The sequence below is a fragment of the Neodiprion virginianus genome, chromosome 5 (assembly GCF_021901495.1).
Source record: "Neodiprion virginianus isolate iyNeoVirg1 chromosome 5, iyNeoVirg1.1, whole genome shotgun sequence".
Classification (NCBI taxonomy): Eukaryota; Metazoa; Arthropoda; class Insecta; order Hymenoptera; family Diprionidae; genus Neodiprion; species Neodiprion virginianus.
In genome coordinates this window covers 25,816,004-25,831,600 of record NC_060881.1, presented here as the reverse complement: position 1 = coordinate 25,831,600, position 15,597 = coordinate 25,816,004, and the positions used below count along the sequence as shown (strand labels likewise).

The 15,597-nt window shown below is 39.2% G+C and overlaps 3 protein-coding genes across 4 annotated transcripts; 1 reads left to right on the top strand and 2 right to left on the bottom strand.

Moving 5' to 3' along the window:
* Window positions 1–313: 313 nt before the first annotated feature.
* On the bottom strand, window positions 314–2,862 carry LOC124305719 (2-(3-amino-3-carboxypropyl)histidine synthase subunit 1). Its single transcript, XM_046765417.1, has 4 exons — window positions 2,216–2,862; window positions 1,624–1,931; window positions 1,163–1,546; window positions 314–1,003 (listed from the first exon to the last, which is right to left on the bottom strand). The coding sequence occupies exons 1-4, from the start codon at window positions 2,529–2,531 to the stop codon at window positions 773–775; spliced, it is 1,239 nt and encodes a 412-aa protein (XP_046621373.1). The 5' UTR covers window positions 2,532–2,862; the 3' UTR covers window positions 314–772.
* A 46-nt stretch (window positions 2,863–2,908) lies between these two features.
* Window positions 2,909–11,073, top strand: LOC124305717 (3'-5' RNA helicase YTHDC2-like). Of its 2 annotated transcripts, XM_046765414.1 has the most exons (10): window positions 2,909–3,077; window positions 3,513–3,635; window positions 4,569–4,797; window positions 4,905–5,098; window positions 5,222–7,307; window positions 7,453–7,839; window positions 8,100–8,350; window positions 8,431–8,774; window positions 8,989–9,241; window positions 9,427–11,073. In XM_046765414.1, exons 3-9 carry the CDS (start codon window positions 4,604–4,606, stop codon window positions 8,998–9,000), a joined length of 3,468 nt encoding a protein of 1,155 aa, XP_046621370.1. In that variant the 5' UTR covers window positions 2,909–3,077; window positions 3,513–3,635; window positions 4,569–4,603; the 3' UTR covers window positions 9,001–9,241; window positions 9,427–11,073. The 2 variants fall into 2 exon arrangements, with proteins under 2 accessions (XP_046621370.1, XP_046621371.1); XM_046765415.1 differs by lacking the exons at window positions 2,909–3,077; window positions 8,100–8,350; window positions 8,989–9,241; window positions 9,427–11,073 and having other exon boundaries at window positions 3,087–3,635; window positions 8,431–8,535.
* A 118-nt stretch (window positions 11,074–11,191) lies between these two features.
* LOC124305718 (tubulin alpha-1 chain) lies at window positions 11,192–14,402 on the bottom strand. The gene is made up of 3 exons (XM_046765416.1): window positions 14,229–14,402; window positions 12,564–12,786; window positions 11,192–12,452 (listed from the first exon to the last, which is right to left on the bottom strand). Exons 1-3 carry the CDS (start codon window positions 14,229–14,231, stop codon window positions 11,326–11,328), a joined length of 1,353 nt encoding a protein of 450 aa, XP_046621372.1. The 5' UTR covers window positions 14,232–14,402; the 3' UTR covers window positions 11,192–11,325.
* Window positions 14,403–15,597: the final 1,195 nt, after the last annotated feature.

Below are 15,597 nucleotides of genomic sequence, written 5' to 3'. Positions count from 1 at the left end.
CGGGGATGCGACGCGACGCGTCGAAGATCCGCGCGGCTGCGCATATCGGGCGGCGCAAACGCGCCGCTATTTAGGTGAGGCCGGGGCTGATTCCCAGTCAAAATGAATTTTTTCCACCACACCTGTTGCCTGATATTGTTATTCAAATAGAAATCGATTACAGAGATGGGGGACAAAAACGCCCACGTGATGAACAAAGTCCAGCTAAGCTTAGCTTTGGCTTTGAATCACTTCCGCATTTTGGATAATGAAACAATGGATCACAGAGCTTCGCAGCTTACACCAGAGTTCAAAAATTACAGACTTGATTTACTTTGTTTTAAGATCATGTTTATTACTCTCAATAACAACATCCCGCAATTACTGATGTTACATCACAAATTCAAGACTGTATTTGTTCAGGAGACGGTACTGGCAAATAATGTACGCGTACCAACACCAAATTACACGCGGAATGTCAAGTGAATCTTCAATTTCAAACTATTTTTCATTTCAAATAGTGAAAATCCTATTTCCTCTTATCTTCTAGATAACGACGTAGATTAGGCAAAGTTAAGCATACAACTTTGAGACTGGTGAACGGAAAAAATTCAAACGATAATCTGAAGGGTATACCGTCTACCTACATTTCACGGTCGATATTCCCAGTAATTACAAAATATTTCTGATTCTTGCATTCACTACATACATCATTAAAACTAAGTATTAACATTTCAATACAAATATCAAATAGGATAGAAAAGACATTTATTTTTCATATATTGAATATTGGCTATTTGACTTCCTTGCACTTTCCACAGCATGCATCGGTCTGTTTTTCTAAATCTGCAGGTTTATGGTTTGGTGTCCACGGGCCTAAACTTGCAGAGGCATAAAAGTCCATAGGGTATGGTCTGTCATTGTCCAACTCTGCTAGCTTCAAAGAAACTGAGCCCTCGTAGGGCGTCAGTAAAGGCTTTTCAAATGCTGTACCCCAATCTATGCTCAGCCTTGGACATGCGACCTATGAAACAAAGTGTGTGATATAAAGAAAACCGATGTTAGACTCGCAAAACTTGAACAGCCTCGAACGTTACACAAAAGAAAGGTAATCTCAAGTTATATATATCTGAGGAAAAAAGACAGACAATGTATAATTTCCATAGCAAGCTAAGTATCGTACCTGTATAAATGCATCAATATCGTCAAATAACTTTAGCTTATCAGGAAATATTTCTGAAAGAAGAATAATAACGGCTTCTTTCTTCAATACTTTGATCCGTTTCTCAATAGTCTTCAATACATCGGGATTTCCCTGTCGACCCAAGGTGCCTAGTATAAGTCCAAATTTCTCCGCACTTTTAGAAGTTTCAATCGCGGTTCGTCTATTACTTCGCATTCTTTCATGGTCATAGAATTCCTCAGTTAAACTCTTGTCATAAGGATCGTAACGATAGGCCCGCAATTTGGGGTTCGCAATCATTGCTGCCTCCAAATGAAAACGACCGTCTCCCAAGTATATGACCGCATCTGCGCAGCGAATCTGAGGCGCCGTACACCCGAGCACCTGATTAAGAAATGAAAGAAATTAATGAACACATTCATTAATATATTATGGTTAGTCAATTATTTTAAGACGTTTACTTCGCCAGGGCTAAGAGGTCTGCTTTGTGGTACGGTAACTTCATATCCAGCTTTTCTCATCTCGATAGCGACAGCCTGGAGCGTTGAGGCAAATTGAATAGTGCTGACTAATGCTATTTTCGTTGTTACCAACAAGTTTGCCTGCAAAGACTCTATGCAATGCATTGCATCGATTTTTATATCAACAAATATATACAGGACTTTGATTCCCACTGTTTTGTCAACTGGTATTAGGCAGGAATGACCATAATGGACAAGCAGATCGACCCCGAGAGCCTTTGCCGTATAATCGTCAATGCAGCAAGCACCTGGAAGAAACATTCATCGTCAGACGTCATTGTTGTCCTATTTGGTAAAAGAGTTTAAATTTACTAAATCTAAATATTTGAGATTATAGCTTCAATCAAGCATAGATTTTGTCAATGTATTATTCATCATATTTAATTTTAACATATTTGGAAATTCAATGGCCTAGAGACGATATACCATAAAATTTGAAGTTTCGGAATAGAAATCAAACTTGAAGTGAGATTATAATGCAAACTAAAACTGAAAAAACACAAATCTAAAACAATTTTGATTGTAATCGTACCATAAGTAACGTCTCCCATAATGACAGTTTCAGCGCAAGTGAATTCTTCTATAATGTCAGAAATGGTGGTCGCAAAAATAAGGAGACCTTCAGGCATTTGAAGAGCTACTCTTTGTGACTTGAGTTCTTTTATTCTCCATATTGTTTTGTGAATTTCAAAGTTATAATTTGTCGGCAAAACTGCAATGGCGGCATTTAGCAATGGGTCGTTTAGCTGCTCAGGGGGTATTTTATTTACCCTCACCGGGGCCTTATAAACCCTTCTTACTGGCTTTGCCTTCACCACAACAACTGTGGATTCACCTTGCTCACTCATTGTTATAATTCACGATATCAATCTGTAGATGTGCACTTTTGAACTGTTTTGTAATAAAAGTGAAGTTTGGCTACTTTAAATATTTTCTTATCAATTGTTCATCTACTTTGGTTACCGATACTAGATGAAAGTTATCAATTTACTTTATCTTTTCATTTTTTACTATCCAAAATGTGCGTATAAATGTATTCGCTACGTTTTTCCTACTTTTTTCCATACATTACGAGAATACTTGGGACATCATTTTTTACACTTTAAACTAATTCGGTAAATCCACGTTAAGAGGTAACTTTGCTTTTTTGACGTTTCATTCGCTGTTAGATTAGGTTAGATGAAAATTGAAAGGTTAGGAAGCTTCATCTTGAAAAAAACAGATAGAAGAAGGTCACCTTGATTCCAAAACTGGACCACAAAATGTGGTCAAGTCGGTTTCTACCTTAACCGCGAAAGGCAGTCATACAAGTGAGATCAAAGATGACGTTTGTACTTTACTTTATTACTTGTTTATGCTGTTATTCCTGAGCCTCGCCAAATCTAATTTCCTTTGTAAGGAATAAATAAATTTTTTGATCCCCAGCATCTATTTTTTCACGCTCTTTTACGCTGCTAGAAACAGGCGTTTTTTCCCCGCTGTTTAAAGTCCATAAAATGAATACAAGTAGAATTAGCCTTGTGCCCAGTTTAATTAGCGGTAAAATTTCTGCCGGTGGTTAAAAATAAGCATCTAGAAATTATTGTCAATACATCTAATTTCCCGCTGAAAGAATAACGGGGCTTTTTCAGAATGCATTAAATGCCCAGTGCGCATACGCTAGAGTGTGTAGTTTTGCTGTAAAAATCGGAATCCGATTCGGTTCTCGGTTCTGTCATTGTTTTCAGCCTACATGGCAAAAATCGGTTCTTAACCGAAAATTTACCTCGCGTCATACACTCAAAAGCGTCATGCACAGCTTTATAACAACTAGATACATATGCACGCAGTTCTATGGATGGTCCGATGCAGCGATACCGAAAGATTCTTTTATTAGGTTGTAAGTCTCGTTCTGTTCGATCCTTCGATTCCGAAGCAATACGTCTGATCATCTAAGCCAGCTTCGCTGTGAGGTATGTAGATAACAATCGCAAATTAATTTTCTTTTACCAAAAATTGATCGAATCCTTTTAGTAGATTCGTTATTTTATCAGTGTCGCGTGTGCCTTGTACGATACATGTGTTCATGCTTGCTTTCTGCTTTCACCAATGTATACAATCAGTTCCTGCCTACAATGTTTTGCAAAAATTTGTGCTTCCACTAATGTATCCAATTAGTTCTACCTCCAATGTTTTGCAAAAATTTACTAATACCTGTTACGATTGTTTTCATTAATGTTATTTAATCTATTTGAGAAATGTTTCTTAGCGTGTTGTTAAGATAATAGTAGAACATTATTTTTATTCAGAACGCTTTCTTTTTTCGAAAACTTGGAATGCACTGCCGGCCCATATTAACCCCTTAACATACGATTTAAGTTCCGAACGCGCGGGCCCATAATCAACAATATTGTAGGTGAAGGGGTTAAGAACTGTAACATTATGTACCGCTCTAAAACTAGTCTGTGGAATTATACTGCAAAATTTTTATGTATGTTGTATAGTATTAGTGAGTAAGTGATTGCCAAAGCTTGTGTACTCGTCATATGATATAAATTATATTTCTGCACCTATTGATAACAGCTTAACTATTTACCATATGTATAGGACAGTCTTACCTGTTGATTATTTATAAATAAATAAATAAATTATTCTGGAAGAAAGATCAATGTATCTTGTTGGTTTCAAATAACTTTACAGTATTGTTGCAATCCTTATTATTTGTAATATCTTATTTACCCAACATTCAACCATTAGTGATTTTTAATCTTCAAGTAAGAAATCACATTTACCACAATCTTCAGTTTTGTTCGTTTAATATAATAATCAATTTTCCTTCCAATGAAGACAAAAATTGATAAGTTTTCTGTTTTTTTTTTTTTAATTTCAACGTTTTATTTTTGCAGTTAGTTCATCCTGTCTTAATACTGTAAAATCCAACATGCCAAGACGAAAGCAACAGAAGAAACCAGCGATTGGTGAGGACACCAGAATCGCAGTGAATTTAACAATCAGAAAGCTTCTGGCTGCTCCGGAACAAAAAGAATTAGAATTTCCGTCTTCTTATACGGCTGAGGAAAGAGCTTATATCCATGATCTTGCCAGAGAACATGGACTCAAGTCGAAAAGTCGCGGGTAAATAGAGAACAAATATTGAAAGATATACATGCGTAGCTGGAACTCTAATATAAGCTTGGTACACGCAATTACATTTTATCATATTTTTTTTTCGTTTGCAATAGGAAAGGAACCAACAGATTTTTAACTGTTTATAAGCGGGAAGGATCAACTATTGTTCAAGCAGATGCCATAATAAAGCTACAAAAGTCCTCACGACAAGGGATTTATAATTTAATACAGAAATTTCCCTTGAGCAATAAGGAGAGACAGGATTTACTCCCACCCACAGAGAGGGAACGCATTATTAACACAGAAGGTAAATTTACTTGGTAATTTTCAAAGAGATATCTTGAAACTAAATTTTGCAGGTAAACTGTTGATGTATTTCAATTTAATACCATTACAACACACATCAATTCCCAATAAATATTATTTACAGTCAACACGAATACGAAAGCAATGGGCCGTTTGAATGGCGGAATACCGCAGGTACCACAGCTTAAGACAAATATGGATGTTTTACCATTTCGCGAATGTCTACCAGTCTATAATATGAGAGAGGAGATAATGCAGGTTCTACCATCAAGCCAAGTAATTATAATAGCAGGAGAGACGGGAAGTGGAAAAACAACCCAAGTTCCTCAGTTCATCCTAGACTACTGTCAGCAAAGGAATCAAACATGCAGAATAATATGCACTCAGCCTAGAAGACTGTCAGCAGTCTCGGTAGCAGAGAGAGTAGCTTTTGAAAGAGATGAAAAAATTGGGCAAACATTTGGGTATCAAATAAGGTTGGAGAGCAGAGTATCTCCGAAAACGTTGCTCACTTATTGCACCAACGGTGTTCTGCTCAGAACATTAATGGGTGGTGATTCGGCGTTGGCTACAATAACGCATATAATCGTAGATGAGATTCACGAGCGAGATAGATTTTGTGATTTTCTTTTAATCGCACTAAAGGATGCCCTAGTTAAGTTTAGATCTCTAAAAGTTGTCCTGATGAGTGCCACTATGGATACAAGCATATTTCTGAAGTACTTCAACCACTGCTCAGTAATTAACGTCCCTGGCAGACTTTACGACGTCGAGGTATTGTATCTCGAGGATATTCTCAAAGTGACTAACTACATGACTAAGGATATGTCAGCTAAGAAGGAAAAAATGGTCAACAAAAAGGACCAGAAGAAGGTTCTAGAGTCTTGGACCCAATACAAGCCTGCAAACTCAACCATCAATTACATATCTGAAAGAAATTTAATACCAGCACCAATTCTGGGCCAGCAAAATCAACCCGTACCTGAAAGAGTTGAGCTTGAGCCAAGACTGGTAGATAAAATGGATCGGTCAATATCAGAAGCGTGGCTGTGTGGTGGCGAAGACAACTTCACACAGTTACTGTATTTCATACAGTCGGAAAATGTTTCTGTTGATTACCAGCACTCAAAGACGTCGGTAACGCCGCTGATGGTTGCAGCAGGAAGAGGGTGCATCGACACAACGGAGCGTCTCTTAAATCTTGGAGCAAATCTTAATATACGCTCGGTTAATGAATGGACAGCTTTGGACTGGGCAAGAAAAATGAACCAGGTTGAATGTGCCGAACTTATAGAAGCCTATATGAAGACATACGACTGTGAAACGGCGTACGAGGATGTTCCTCTTGATAAAAACATCCCCATTTCGGAAGAAGACAAAATGCTTCTCGACGTCTACCATCACACATTCAATGATGAGAATGTCGACTACGATTTGATGTTTTCTCTAATTCTTCACATACACACGAAGATGCCGTATGGATCAATTCTTGTTTTCTTACCTGGGTATGACGACATAGTGACTATGAGAGAGAGGATAAACGCCGAAGAGAAGAGGATGAGCGAAAGATTCCGCTACAATTTATTTGTCCTGCACTCCAACATGCAGACTTGTGACCAAAAGCGAGTTTTCAGACCTAGTCCTCAGGGGACGCGGAAGATAATACTGTCCACTAACATAGCGGAGACTAGCATAACAATCGATGATGTTGTGTATGTCATTGACTCCGGGAAAGTGAAGGAGAAGTCTTTTGATGCTATGTCTGGAGTTTGCACACTCAGATCCAACTGGATATCGCAGGCATGTGCCAAGCAACGTAAAGGAAGGGCTGGCAGATGTCAGAATGGGATTTGCTTCCGTCTATTCTCTTCGGTCAGATTCAATTCCATGCAGCCTTACCAAACGCCGGAAATACTTAGGCTACCGCTACAGGAATTGTGCCTCTATACCAAACACTTGGCTCCTGGGAATACTCCAATAGCTGAATTCTTAGACAGAGCATTGGAACCGCCGTCTAACGCTGTTACCCGCAACGCTGTTCAACTCCTGAAGACTATAGATGCTCTAGATCCGTGGGAAGACCTGACAGAACTTGGAAGTCACCTCTTAGATCTACCTGTCGAACCTCGACTCGGCAAAATGCTTTTATATGCAGTTGTGCTGAAATGCCTTGATCCAATTCTCACCATCGTTTGCAGTCTTGCTTACAAGTGAGTGTCAGATCAGTACCCAATTATTTTAGTAACTAGCCCTCTAAAATCAATTACTTTCAATGTTTTCAAAGTTTTATTTATCATAATACTGCACAGTCAGGATAAAATAACAAATTTCTCTTTACTTTGATAATTCTCTCAGGGATCCGTTTCTTTTGCCTTCGCAACCATCGCAAAAGCGTGCAGCCACTCTGTCTCGTAAGGATTTTTCAGCAGGTACATATTCAGACCACATGGCTGTTCTGCGAGCTTTTCAAAGCTGGCAAACAGCTAGAGCAAACGGTAGAGAGCGGCTTTTTTGTGAAAAGAATTTTATCTCTGCTGCAACGATGGAAATGGTCGTTGGAATGCGCACTCAACTTCTTGGACAACTCAGAGCCTCTGGGTTTGTAAGAGCAAGAGGCTCTGGCGATATCCGCGACCTCAACTCGAACTCCGAGAATTGGGCCGTGGTGAAAGCAGCACTTACAGCTGGACTGTACCCAAATCTGATCAGGGTAGACAGAGAACATTCGCAGCTTCGAACACAGTAAGTTTCCCTTTTTTTCAAATCCAATCAAAGACAAAAGTCAGTGTTAAATCAGTACCTAATTATTTTACTTATCAGCCATCTAAAATCGACCACTTCCAATGTCTTATTTACCATAATACTGCACAGTCGAATTGAAATAACTAATTTTTCCTCACTTTAGTAATAATTGTTAGAAGTCTGTTTCTTCCGCCTTTGCAATCATCTTGAAAAGGAAGCCCTGAATTTTAAGTCATTAGCTTAACATCTTAATTTTACAGAAAAGAAGTCAAGGTAGTCTTTCATCCTTCCTCCACGCTTCGAGATAACCCAAAATCACCTCGTACTACATCCGCACAGACCCACTCTGCTAATGTTAACGCTTTACCATGCGATTGGTTACTGTATGAAGAAATGAGCCGCTCCGGGCGTTTCTGTCACGTCAAAACAGTTACCCTCGTCAATCCTATCACAGTTGCGTTATTTAGTGGACCAGCACGATTACCAATGGACGTAATTTACGAGGCCGAAAGTAAGGCGGAAAATTTTTGGAATTTTTTTCGTCTGTTCCTCGGACATTCAGAGCTGAACGATGATTTTTTTACATATTAGCTATTCCTGAGAGTGAGTCGGACTCTGAGGCAGATGAGGCACAAGAGGGAACAACAATTTTGAAATTGGACGACTGGGTAGTATTCAAATTGGACCCTGAAGCAGCTCAACTTATTTTACACCTGCGACAGAAGTGGAACGCTCTGTTCCTTAGACGAATGAAAACTCCAAGCAAACCTATGTCGCAACTCGATGAACAAGTAGTCAGAACTCTAGTTTCTGTTATTACTAATGAAGAACAAGCTTGTGGTCTTCATCAACCATCTGGAATTGGGCAAAGACCACGTCCCTTGATCGTTGACTATTATCCAGCCAGCGCTAGGCGGCCAGATGATTATGAAGAGGTAATGTAGTTTATTTTTTTTCAAATGTAGTTAATGGTTTTCTTGGTCACCTAATGATTTGAAATCTTGTCAATAAAGAACAAGTTCACAGTGACCTAAATTCTGTACTGAGAGATAAATTTTGTAACTTCGATTTACGGCTTTGAATTGTGCAACTATTTAGTTTGGTTCAGAAATTCAATTGAAAAAATTGATTAATCATTATATGTTTCAGAGAAATTTCTAGAATTTTGATAACAAAGACTTCAGGGGATGGAGAAACTTACGATTCCAGTTTCCTTTACTCCATAGACTGATTGCTATGTCCCTAAACTTTCTCACTTGGAAATTTTTTTCTTCTACTCATTCTACCAAGCAATATTCTATCGTAAAATCGAACTATGCATGCGAGAAATGTCGAAGATTTCGACCTCTCGATAATTGGAAAACGAAACCTCAGTATAAACAAAGGAAAACTTCACAAACTGGTGAGTACGGGGCATGTCTATAAAACGAAACGAAAGTTACTATGCAGATTTTGCATACGAGAGAATAATTTAGGACTAAAGGATTCAGACATTGATATTTTTTGTAAATCAAGTGCAGATTCGGCGTCAATGCTGGATCTCGTAACGATAATACCTAAGAAATTTTGTAATTTTCATTGATACAGAAACGCGGAACTGTCGAAGCTGGAATACCTGGGCAAAGAAAAATTTAACGAGCGTAATTTTCATATCACGAGAAGTTGGCTGAACCCTCTTGATTCCGACAACAAGAGGGTACGGTACGGTAAAATTGGCAGGGTAAGTGCTTGCTGAGTCTGTAGTGGAAAAAATTTTTCGGATCATTTGTTGATCATTTTTTTCCAGCAGTTCAGAGTACTGGTAGCTAGGAACTAATATATGTTACAGAACCCATGAGTATAAGTGGAACTGAACGTGTGCACTTTGAAAACTTGTCGTGATTTTGTACGGTGATATCGTAATTTTAACATTATGCTAAGGAAAGTGGCGAGTCGCTAATTTTTAGTTCGTTTCGACGTTATTTTTCTTATCACTACATAGTTGGTTTTAGCAAAGCCTCAATTTTATAAAACCATAGAGCTGTGTAGGTCTGTTTCTACAGCTGGTGACTTTTAGCTTATATTGAAAAGTCCGAATGTTGTTGAGTCAATCAGAAAACAAATCAGCCTCGTACATTCTCACATATTTACATGTTACCCATTGCAAATTCTAGGCCATCGATGGTATTTGTTGATAGATATTATATAATGTGATATTTTCTAGTTGATGGTCGTAATTTCAGATTTCAATAAGTGGTCTTATAACAATCGCATGGAAAGTATATTTTTACGTTACATACCCCTTAATTTTAAATCATTATTCACTATAAGTGATTGATACTACTTTGTTTTAAATATGCGTGTAGTACTTATACAGTTTCAAGACTGAACTGAGCCCTCTATTCAAAACTCAGTGACGGTTCCAGACAAATGAGCATTGTTTTTTTTTCCGTTCAATAATCGCGCAATGTAACTAAATTATGCGTATTTATAATTACACATTCTTACAATGTTGTTTTTTATTTCATATATTTCAAGTCCGTCCCTCACTAAATTTGTACAAAATTTGTCTTTCAAATACGTAGGTTGAGCTAGATCCAGGTAAACGTATGAAGTTTCTCTTTACTTTATTTCCTTTATTCTTACCATGCAAAAATCTGGTTACTCCTTCTTACTAACTCACTTTTTTTTACGAGATATAGCTGTACGTACATACCGTATCATATATGGTATCTGATGCAAACAAATGCTTAAACGTAATGCATGTACACCACAGAGATAAATATTTGTAACAATTTTCGGTACACAATATCTTCTGGGATCTATATTATTTTACAGCTTCTTGTATATTTGTGATACTGTCTTATGTATTAATAAACGTCACCGCCATACCAAATAAATTAATAAATAGCTATCTTCTAGCAATTCGTAAACGCCTGGGTGAAATTGAAACAAGTAATTAACTAACGGTAATAAATTTAACATTTCATATCGTGCCCCCGAATTTAATTAAAGTACAACTTAAAAAAAACTGTAGTTTCCCTTTATTTAGAACGTTCCATGAAATCTGGTAAATCATTTGTAAATAATTATTTTTTGGAGACACAATTCGAACTCTGTAATGAACGAGTCATTTCGTACCAAATTGACAAATTTTAATTTTCAGACGCAATGGTTGAACGAAATATGAGTCAACGATTTATAGCTCTAACATTTTGTATTAATTCGGAATACATAACAATTTTATGAACTGAATATTTCGCAAGAACGGTAATGGCAATATCTTCGAGATGAAGCGGTGCCTTTATGCGGAATCATTTGTGTGGAAATTTACAGGAAAGGCTGTGACAAGGTCCATGTAATAGTCAAGATATTGGATGCAAAAACTGTTTATTTTCAGGAAATACCATGAGGTGTGAGAATCAGAATAAAAATAAAATCGAAAAGAAAACTGGGAATGTGAAAATTACCAAGTGAGAAATATCGTTGTGTCATTCAAGAACAAGATTAGTATTCTTCTGCTCCTTCGCCCTCCCCCTCAGCAGAATCCATGCCAACCTCTTCGTAGTCTTTTTCAAGAGCAGCGAGGTCCTCACGTGCCTCCGAAAACTCGCCTTCCTCCATACCCTCACCCACATACCAGTGAACAAAGGCACGCTTGGCGTACATCAGGTCGAACTTGTGGTCAAGACGAGCCCAGGCCTCAGCGATAGCCGTGGTGTTGGACAACATGCAGACTGCACGTTGCACCTTGGCCAAGTCACCACCCGGAACGACGGTTGGGGGCTGGTAGTTGATGCCGACCTTGAAACCGGTGGGACACCAGTCGACGAACTGAATCGTGCGCTTGGTCTTAATGGTGGCAATAGCAGCGTTAACGTCTTTCGGGACTACATCGCCTCTGTACAGCATGCAACAAGCCATGTATTTGCCATGACGGGGGTCACACTTGACCATCTGGTTAGCTGGCTCGAAACAAGCGTTGGTGATTTCTCCGACAGACAGCTGCTCGTGGTACGCCTTCTCTGCAGAGATGACGGGTGCGTAAGTGACCAGTGGGAAGTGGATACGAGGGTAGGGCACCAAGTTGGTCTGGAACTCAGTAAGGTCGACGTTTAGAGCACCGTCGAATCTTAGGGAGGCGGTGATGGAGGATACAATCTGGCCGATGAGTCTGTTCAGGTTTGTGTATGTTGGCCTCTCAATGTCCAGATTTCGGCGGCAGATATCATAAATGGCCTCGTTGTCGACCATGAAGGCGCAATCGGAGTGCTCGAGGGTTGTATGGGTTGTCAGGATCGAGTTGTACGGCTCGACAACGGCGGTGGAAACCTGAGGTGCTGGGTAAATTGCGAATTCCAGCTTCGATTTCTTTCCATAGTCAACAGAGAGACGTTCCATAAGCAGAGATGTGAAGCCAGATCCAGTGCCTCCTCCAAAAGAATGGAAGATCAGGAATCCTTGAAGACCAGTGCACTGATCGGCCAATTTTCGGACACGGTCCAACACTAGGTCGACAATTTCTTTTCCGATAGTGTAGTGACCACGGGCATAGTTATTTGCGGCATCCTCTTTGCCAGTGATCAACTGCTCAGGGTGGAAAAGCTGGCGGTAAGTTCCAGTCCTGACTTCATCTACAACATTAGAACAAATTCTAGATGGTTATTATAAGATAAAAAACTCGATTATTTCGTGTCACCAATGCCTGAAAAAACGTGATAAATTAGAATGCTAACAGTAAGTACCAACAACCGTTGGTTCCAAATCAATGAACACAGCTCGAGGAACATGTTTTCCAGCTCCAGTTTCGCTGAAGAAGGTATTAAAGCTGTCGTCTCCCCCACCGATCGTTTTGTCAGATGGCATCTGTCCATCGGGCTGAATTCCATGCTCAAGGCAGTAGAGTTCCCAGCAGGCATTACCAATCTGGACACCAGCTTGTCCAACATGGATTGAGATGCACTCACGCTAAAGCAAAACAGAATCAGCTTTGTTACAACTTTCGAGTATCTACTTCTGTATTCACATTCATGTCGGCACATCCTGCATCAGATGAAACAGCATAGTATGCATTCCCCTTTTTTAGTACATACATATCGAAATGCGGAAATTTTGAAGTATGACACAGCGGTCAGCTGAACGGTACTCGCTCCAACTTTATTCCCTTGGCTTACAAGAACAATGTCTCGGTTTATTTGTAATATTGTATCTATCATGCATTATCATTTGCATAAGAACCTTTTTGAGACTGGACAGTTGTTTGGATTTTTTAAAAATTAATCTGTTCAATATCAACATTGGTAAACTTTCCTCTACTTTTTAGGTATCCCCCCCACCTCCCAATTAGCCTTCAGGAACCGCGTAATATTTAAAATTGTATAAAACGTACGATTACATTTCAGTCTTACCAACACCACAATGATATGTAACCCGATTCAACCGTTAACCGCGTTTCCGTTACAGGATACGCGTTTACACGCATGACCTCCCAACGCCATTGAAAGAACGCCACAGCAACGGAAAATCGATTTAAACCGCTTTCCGATTTTCTCGTTGTTATATTATCCTTACTACAATGCACGAAGTAAATATTATTCGTGCTACAGTGTAACAGTTTATAAAAAGCTCCCGTTCGGTTTTATGTACGGAAACGAGGTGTCGAAATGAGCAAAAAAATTCACCGATTTTAACCATTTTCGAACCGGAACGCTCTTTAGTTACATTTTAGGAAACTCAATCGGACCCATATCTTAAGCATGAAGCCTAATCTAGGCCTTCTAAATCTCAGTTTGACTAATGTATAGTCTGCCTTAAAACTCGTTCGATAACAATTACGCGCTTTCTTGTCATAGAACGATCGTGGCAAGTCAAAAGATTGTTTCAAAACACCATGGAGCCGCTCAAAGCACGTGAAAACCTCATAATTAATCACCTTTCATCCTTTTGAAGTTCAGATATAAAAATTACACTAATAATATAAAAGGAAAATTTGTATGATACGAAATATTTTTCAAGATTACTAATTCGGTATGAACAATACATCACTGCGTTAATCGGTATACGATCGCGACGTACGCTCGATGCGAGAATGAACTCATAAAATCATTGTAAATTCAAATCCCAGAAAAGTCACGGGTTATTCCAACTTACATGAATCGAATGTATTACATACGTAAACAAATGAACAAGAAAATAAAAATTGTCATACGTCGAAGTGAAGGCAGAAATATAGCGACAAATAAGGTCACGATCGTGACTCATCACCAGCTCAGCAAGGGTGGAGCCGGCCGGCTTATCCCTTGTCAAAATGGCGAGGCAATGCGGTCGGCAACGAGCCTTCAAAATTCAGCTAGCGGCGAATTGCGAGTCCGATAAACCTTTATTGCGGTCAAAGAGCTGATATAACTCACCATTGTTGATTAAGTGATTGGTGTTTGTCGGAAGAGCGAAAAAAGACAGTTGAAGGACAAGGAGATTCAATAGAGTTAGCGGAAGCAGGTAATGGAGCTTCTACAAACGGCTATCGCAAGTCCAACGACCGTCGACGACTGCTAACGTAATGGTTGGAAAGAACAAACTTTGACGCATTGCAGCTGCCACTCAGCTTTATACCGGACCCCTTCCACGACCTACGTTACGTTCTGATTGGTCCGCAGAGCGCAGCTGCGACTGCGCGCGACCCCTACACCAGGGACAAAGTAGTCCCTTCTCAGTCGTCATCGGCATTCGATTTTTAAGTAAAATAGGACGTTTTTGCCTGGTGAAAATAACGTACTTGGCGAACATATCGCCAGGATTGCGCCATAAATACGATGGTTTACCCTCTTGCATTCAATCGGTTCTGTTCATTGTTTGGCAAATGTCGATCAAACGCGACCCAGCCTTTAACTAATATTATACACATACGAGGCAATTCGTCCACTCGTTTAGGTGTATAAGTATCGTGTACGAATCGCTGGGTTTTACACCGACCGCTGAAGGGGCGTCGACCGAGGTACACGACACTCGGCTCAATTATGCTGTACATTTTAAGTACACTTTTATAATGCGCAATTTGAGTTTAGATTTTCGTACGATTTCAGAACAATTATTCTACTAGCCGCATATTCACATGTATTTAGTGCATCGCACATTGATACACTGTATTTTGGTACACCACGCATGGTACGTGCGTATCCACCCGTATACATAAGTATATACGTGCGTGGTATACCTACAGATACAACACGTTCCATTCTAACAGGAAACCGGCGATATTAATTTACCAGGAAGCTGCTATCTCGTAACGGTTTAAGCCTGCTTTTATCGTGTGAAATGAAATTAAAGAAGCACATCTCAAAGAGAGTCTCACATTATCTTTGGGTGGTTGAATAATGCTACATATACTTTATTTTATTTCATTTCCCAAGTATAATTTTTCACAAAGTTTTTTCATTGATACATCAGCAGTAATAACTAATTCAAGCGTCTTTTATCGGGTTGGACTCAATTTAAAACTGTTAAACCGATACGTTTTCTCATCTAAAAGGTATTCGAACGTTTTGATATTGTCGAATAACGAATGAGCCTAGTTAAATTCCCAACAATGTCTTTGGCCTTTGGTACTTTCTACACTCAAAATTACCACAGCGTCATTATCATGATGGGTGTATTGTGAGAGAAGAGAGTGCTTTGTAACGATTAACTTCAGTATCGAGCGTTTCCGAGCAGTGTTACGTGCCTCGCCTGATCGTATACAACACGACTTACATTCCTGTTGTCGATGTTGCTAATCCGAGT

Bases quoted from the DNA above. Each gene is read 5' to 3' on its own strand.
- LOC124305719 (XM_046765417.1), bottom strand. From the start codon at position 2,531: ATGAGTGAGCAAGGTGAATCCACAGTTGTTGTGGTGAAGGCAAAGCCA. The intron at 1,932-2,215 runs GTACGATTACAA...TGTTTCTTCCAG, and splicing joins TATGGGAGACGTTACTTATG to GTGCTTGCTGCATTGACGAT. The intron at 1,547-1,623 runs GTAAACGTCTTA...TTTCTTAATCAG, and splicing joins GACCTCTTAGCCCTGGCGAA to GTGCTCGGGTGTACGGCGCC.
- LOC124305717 (XM_046765414.1), top strand. From the start codon at position 4,604: ATGCCAAGACGAAAGCAACAGAAGAAACCAGCGATTGGTGAGGACACC. The intron at 4,798-4,904 runs GTAAATAGAGAA...CGTTTGCAATAG, and splicing joins CTCAAGTCGAAAAGTCGCGG to GAAAGGAACCAACAGATTTT. The intron at 7,308-7,452 runs GTGAGTGTCAGA...TAATTCTCTCAG, and splicing joins GTTTGCAGTCTTGCTTACAA to GGATCCGTTTCTTTTGCCTT.
- LOC124305718 (XM_046765416.1), bottom strand. The intron at 12,453-12,563 runs GTACTTACTGTT...CTAATGTTGTAG, and splicing joins TTTGGAACCAACGGTTGTTG to ATGAAGTCAGGACTGGAACT.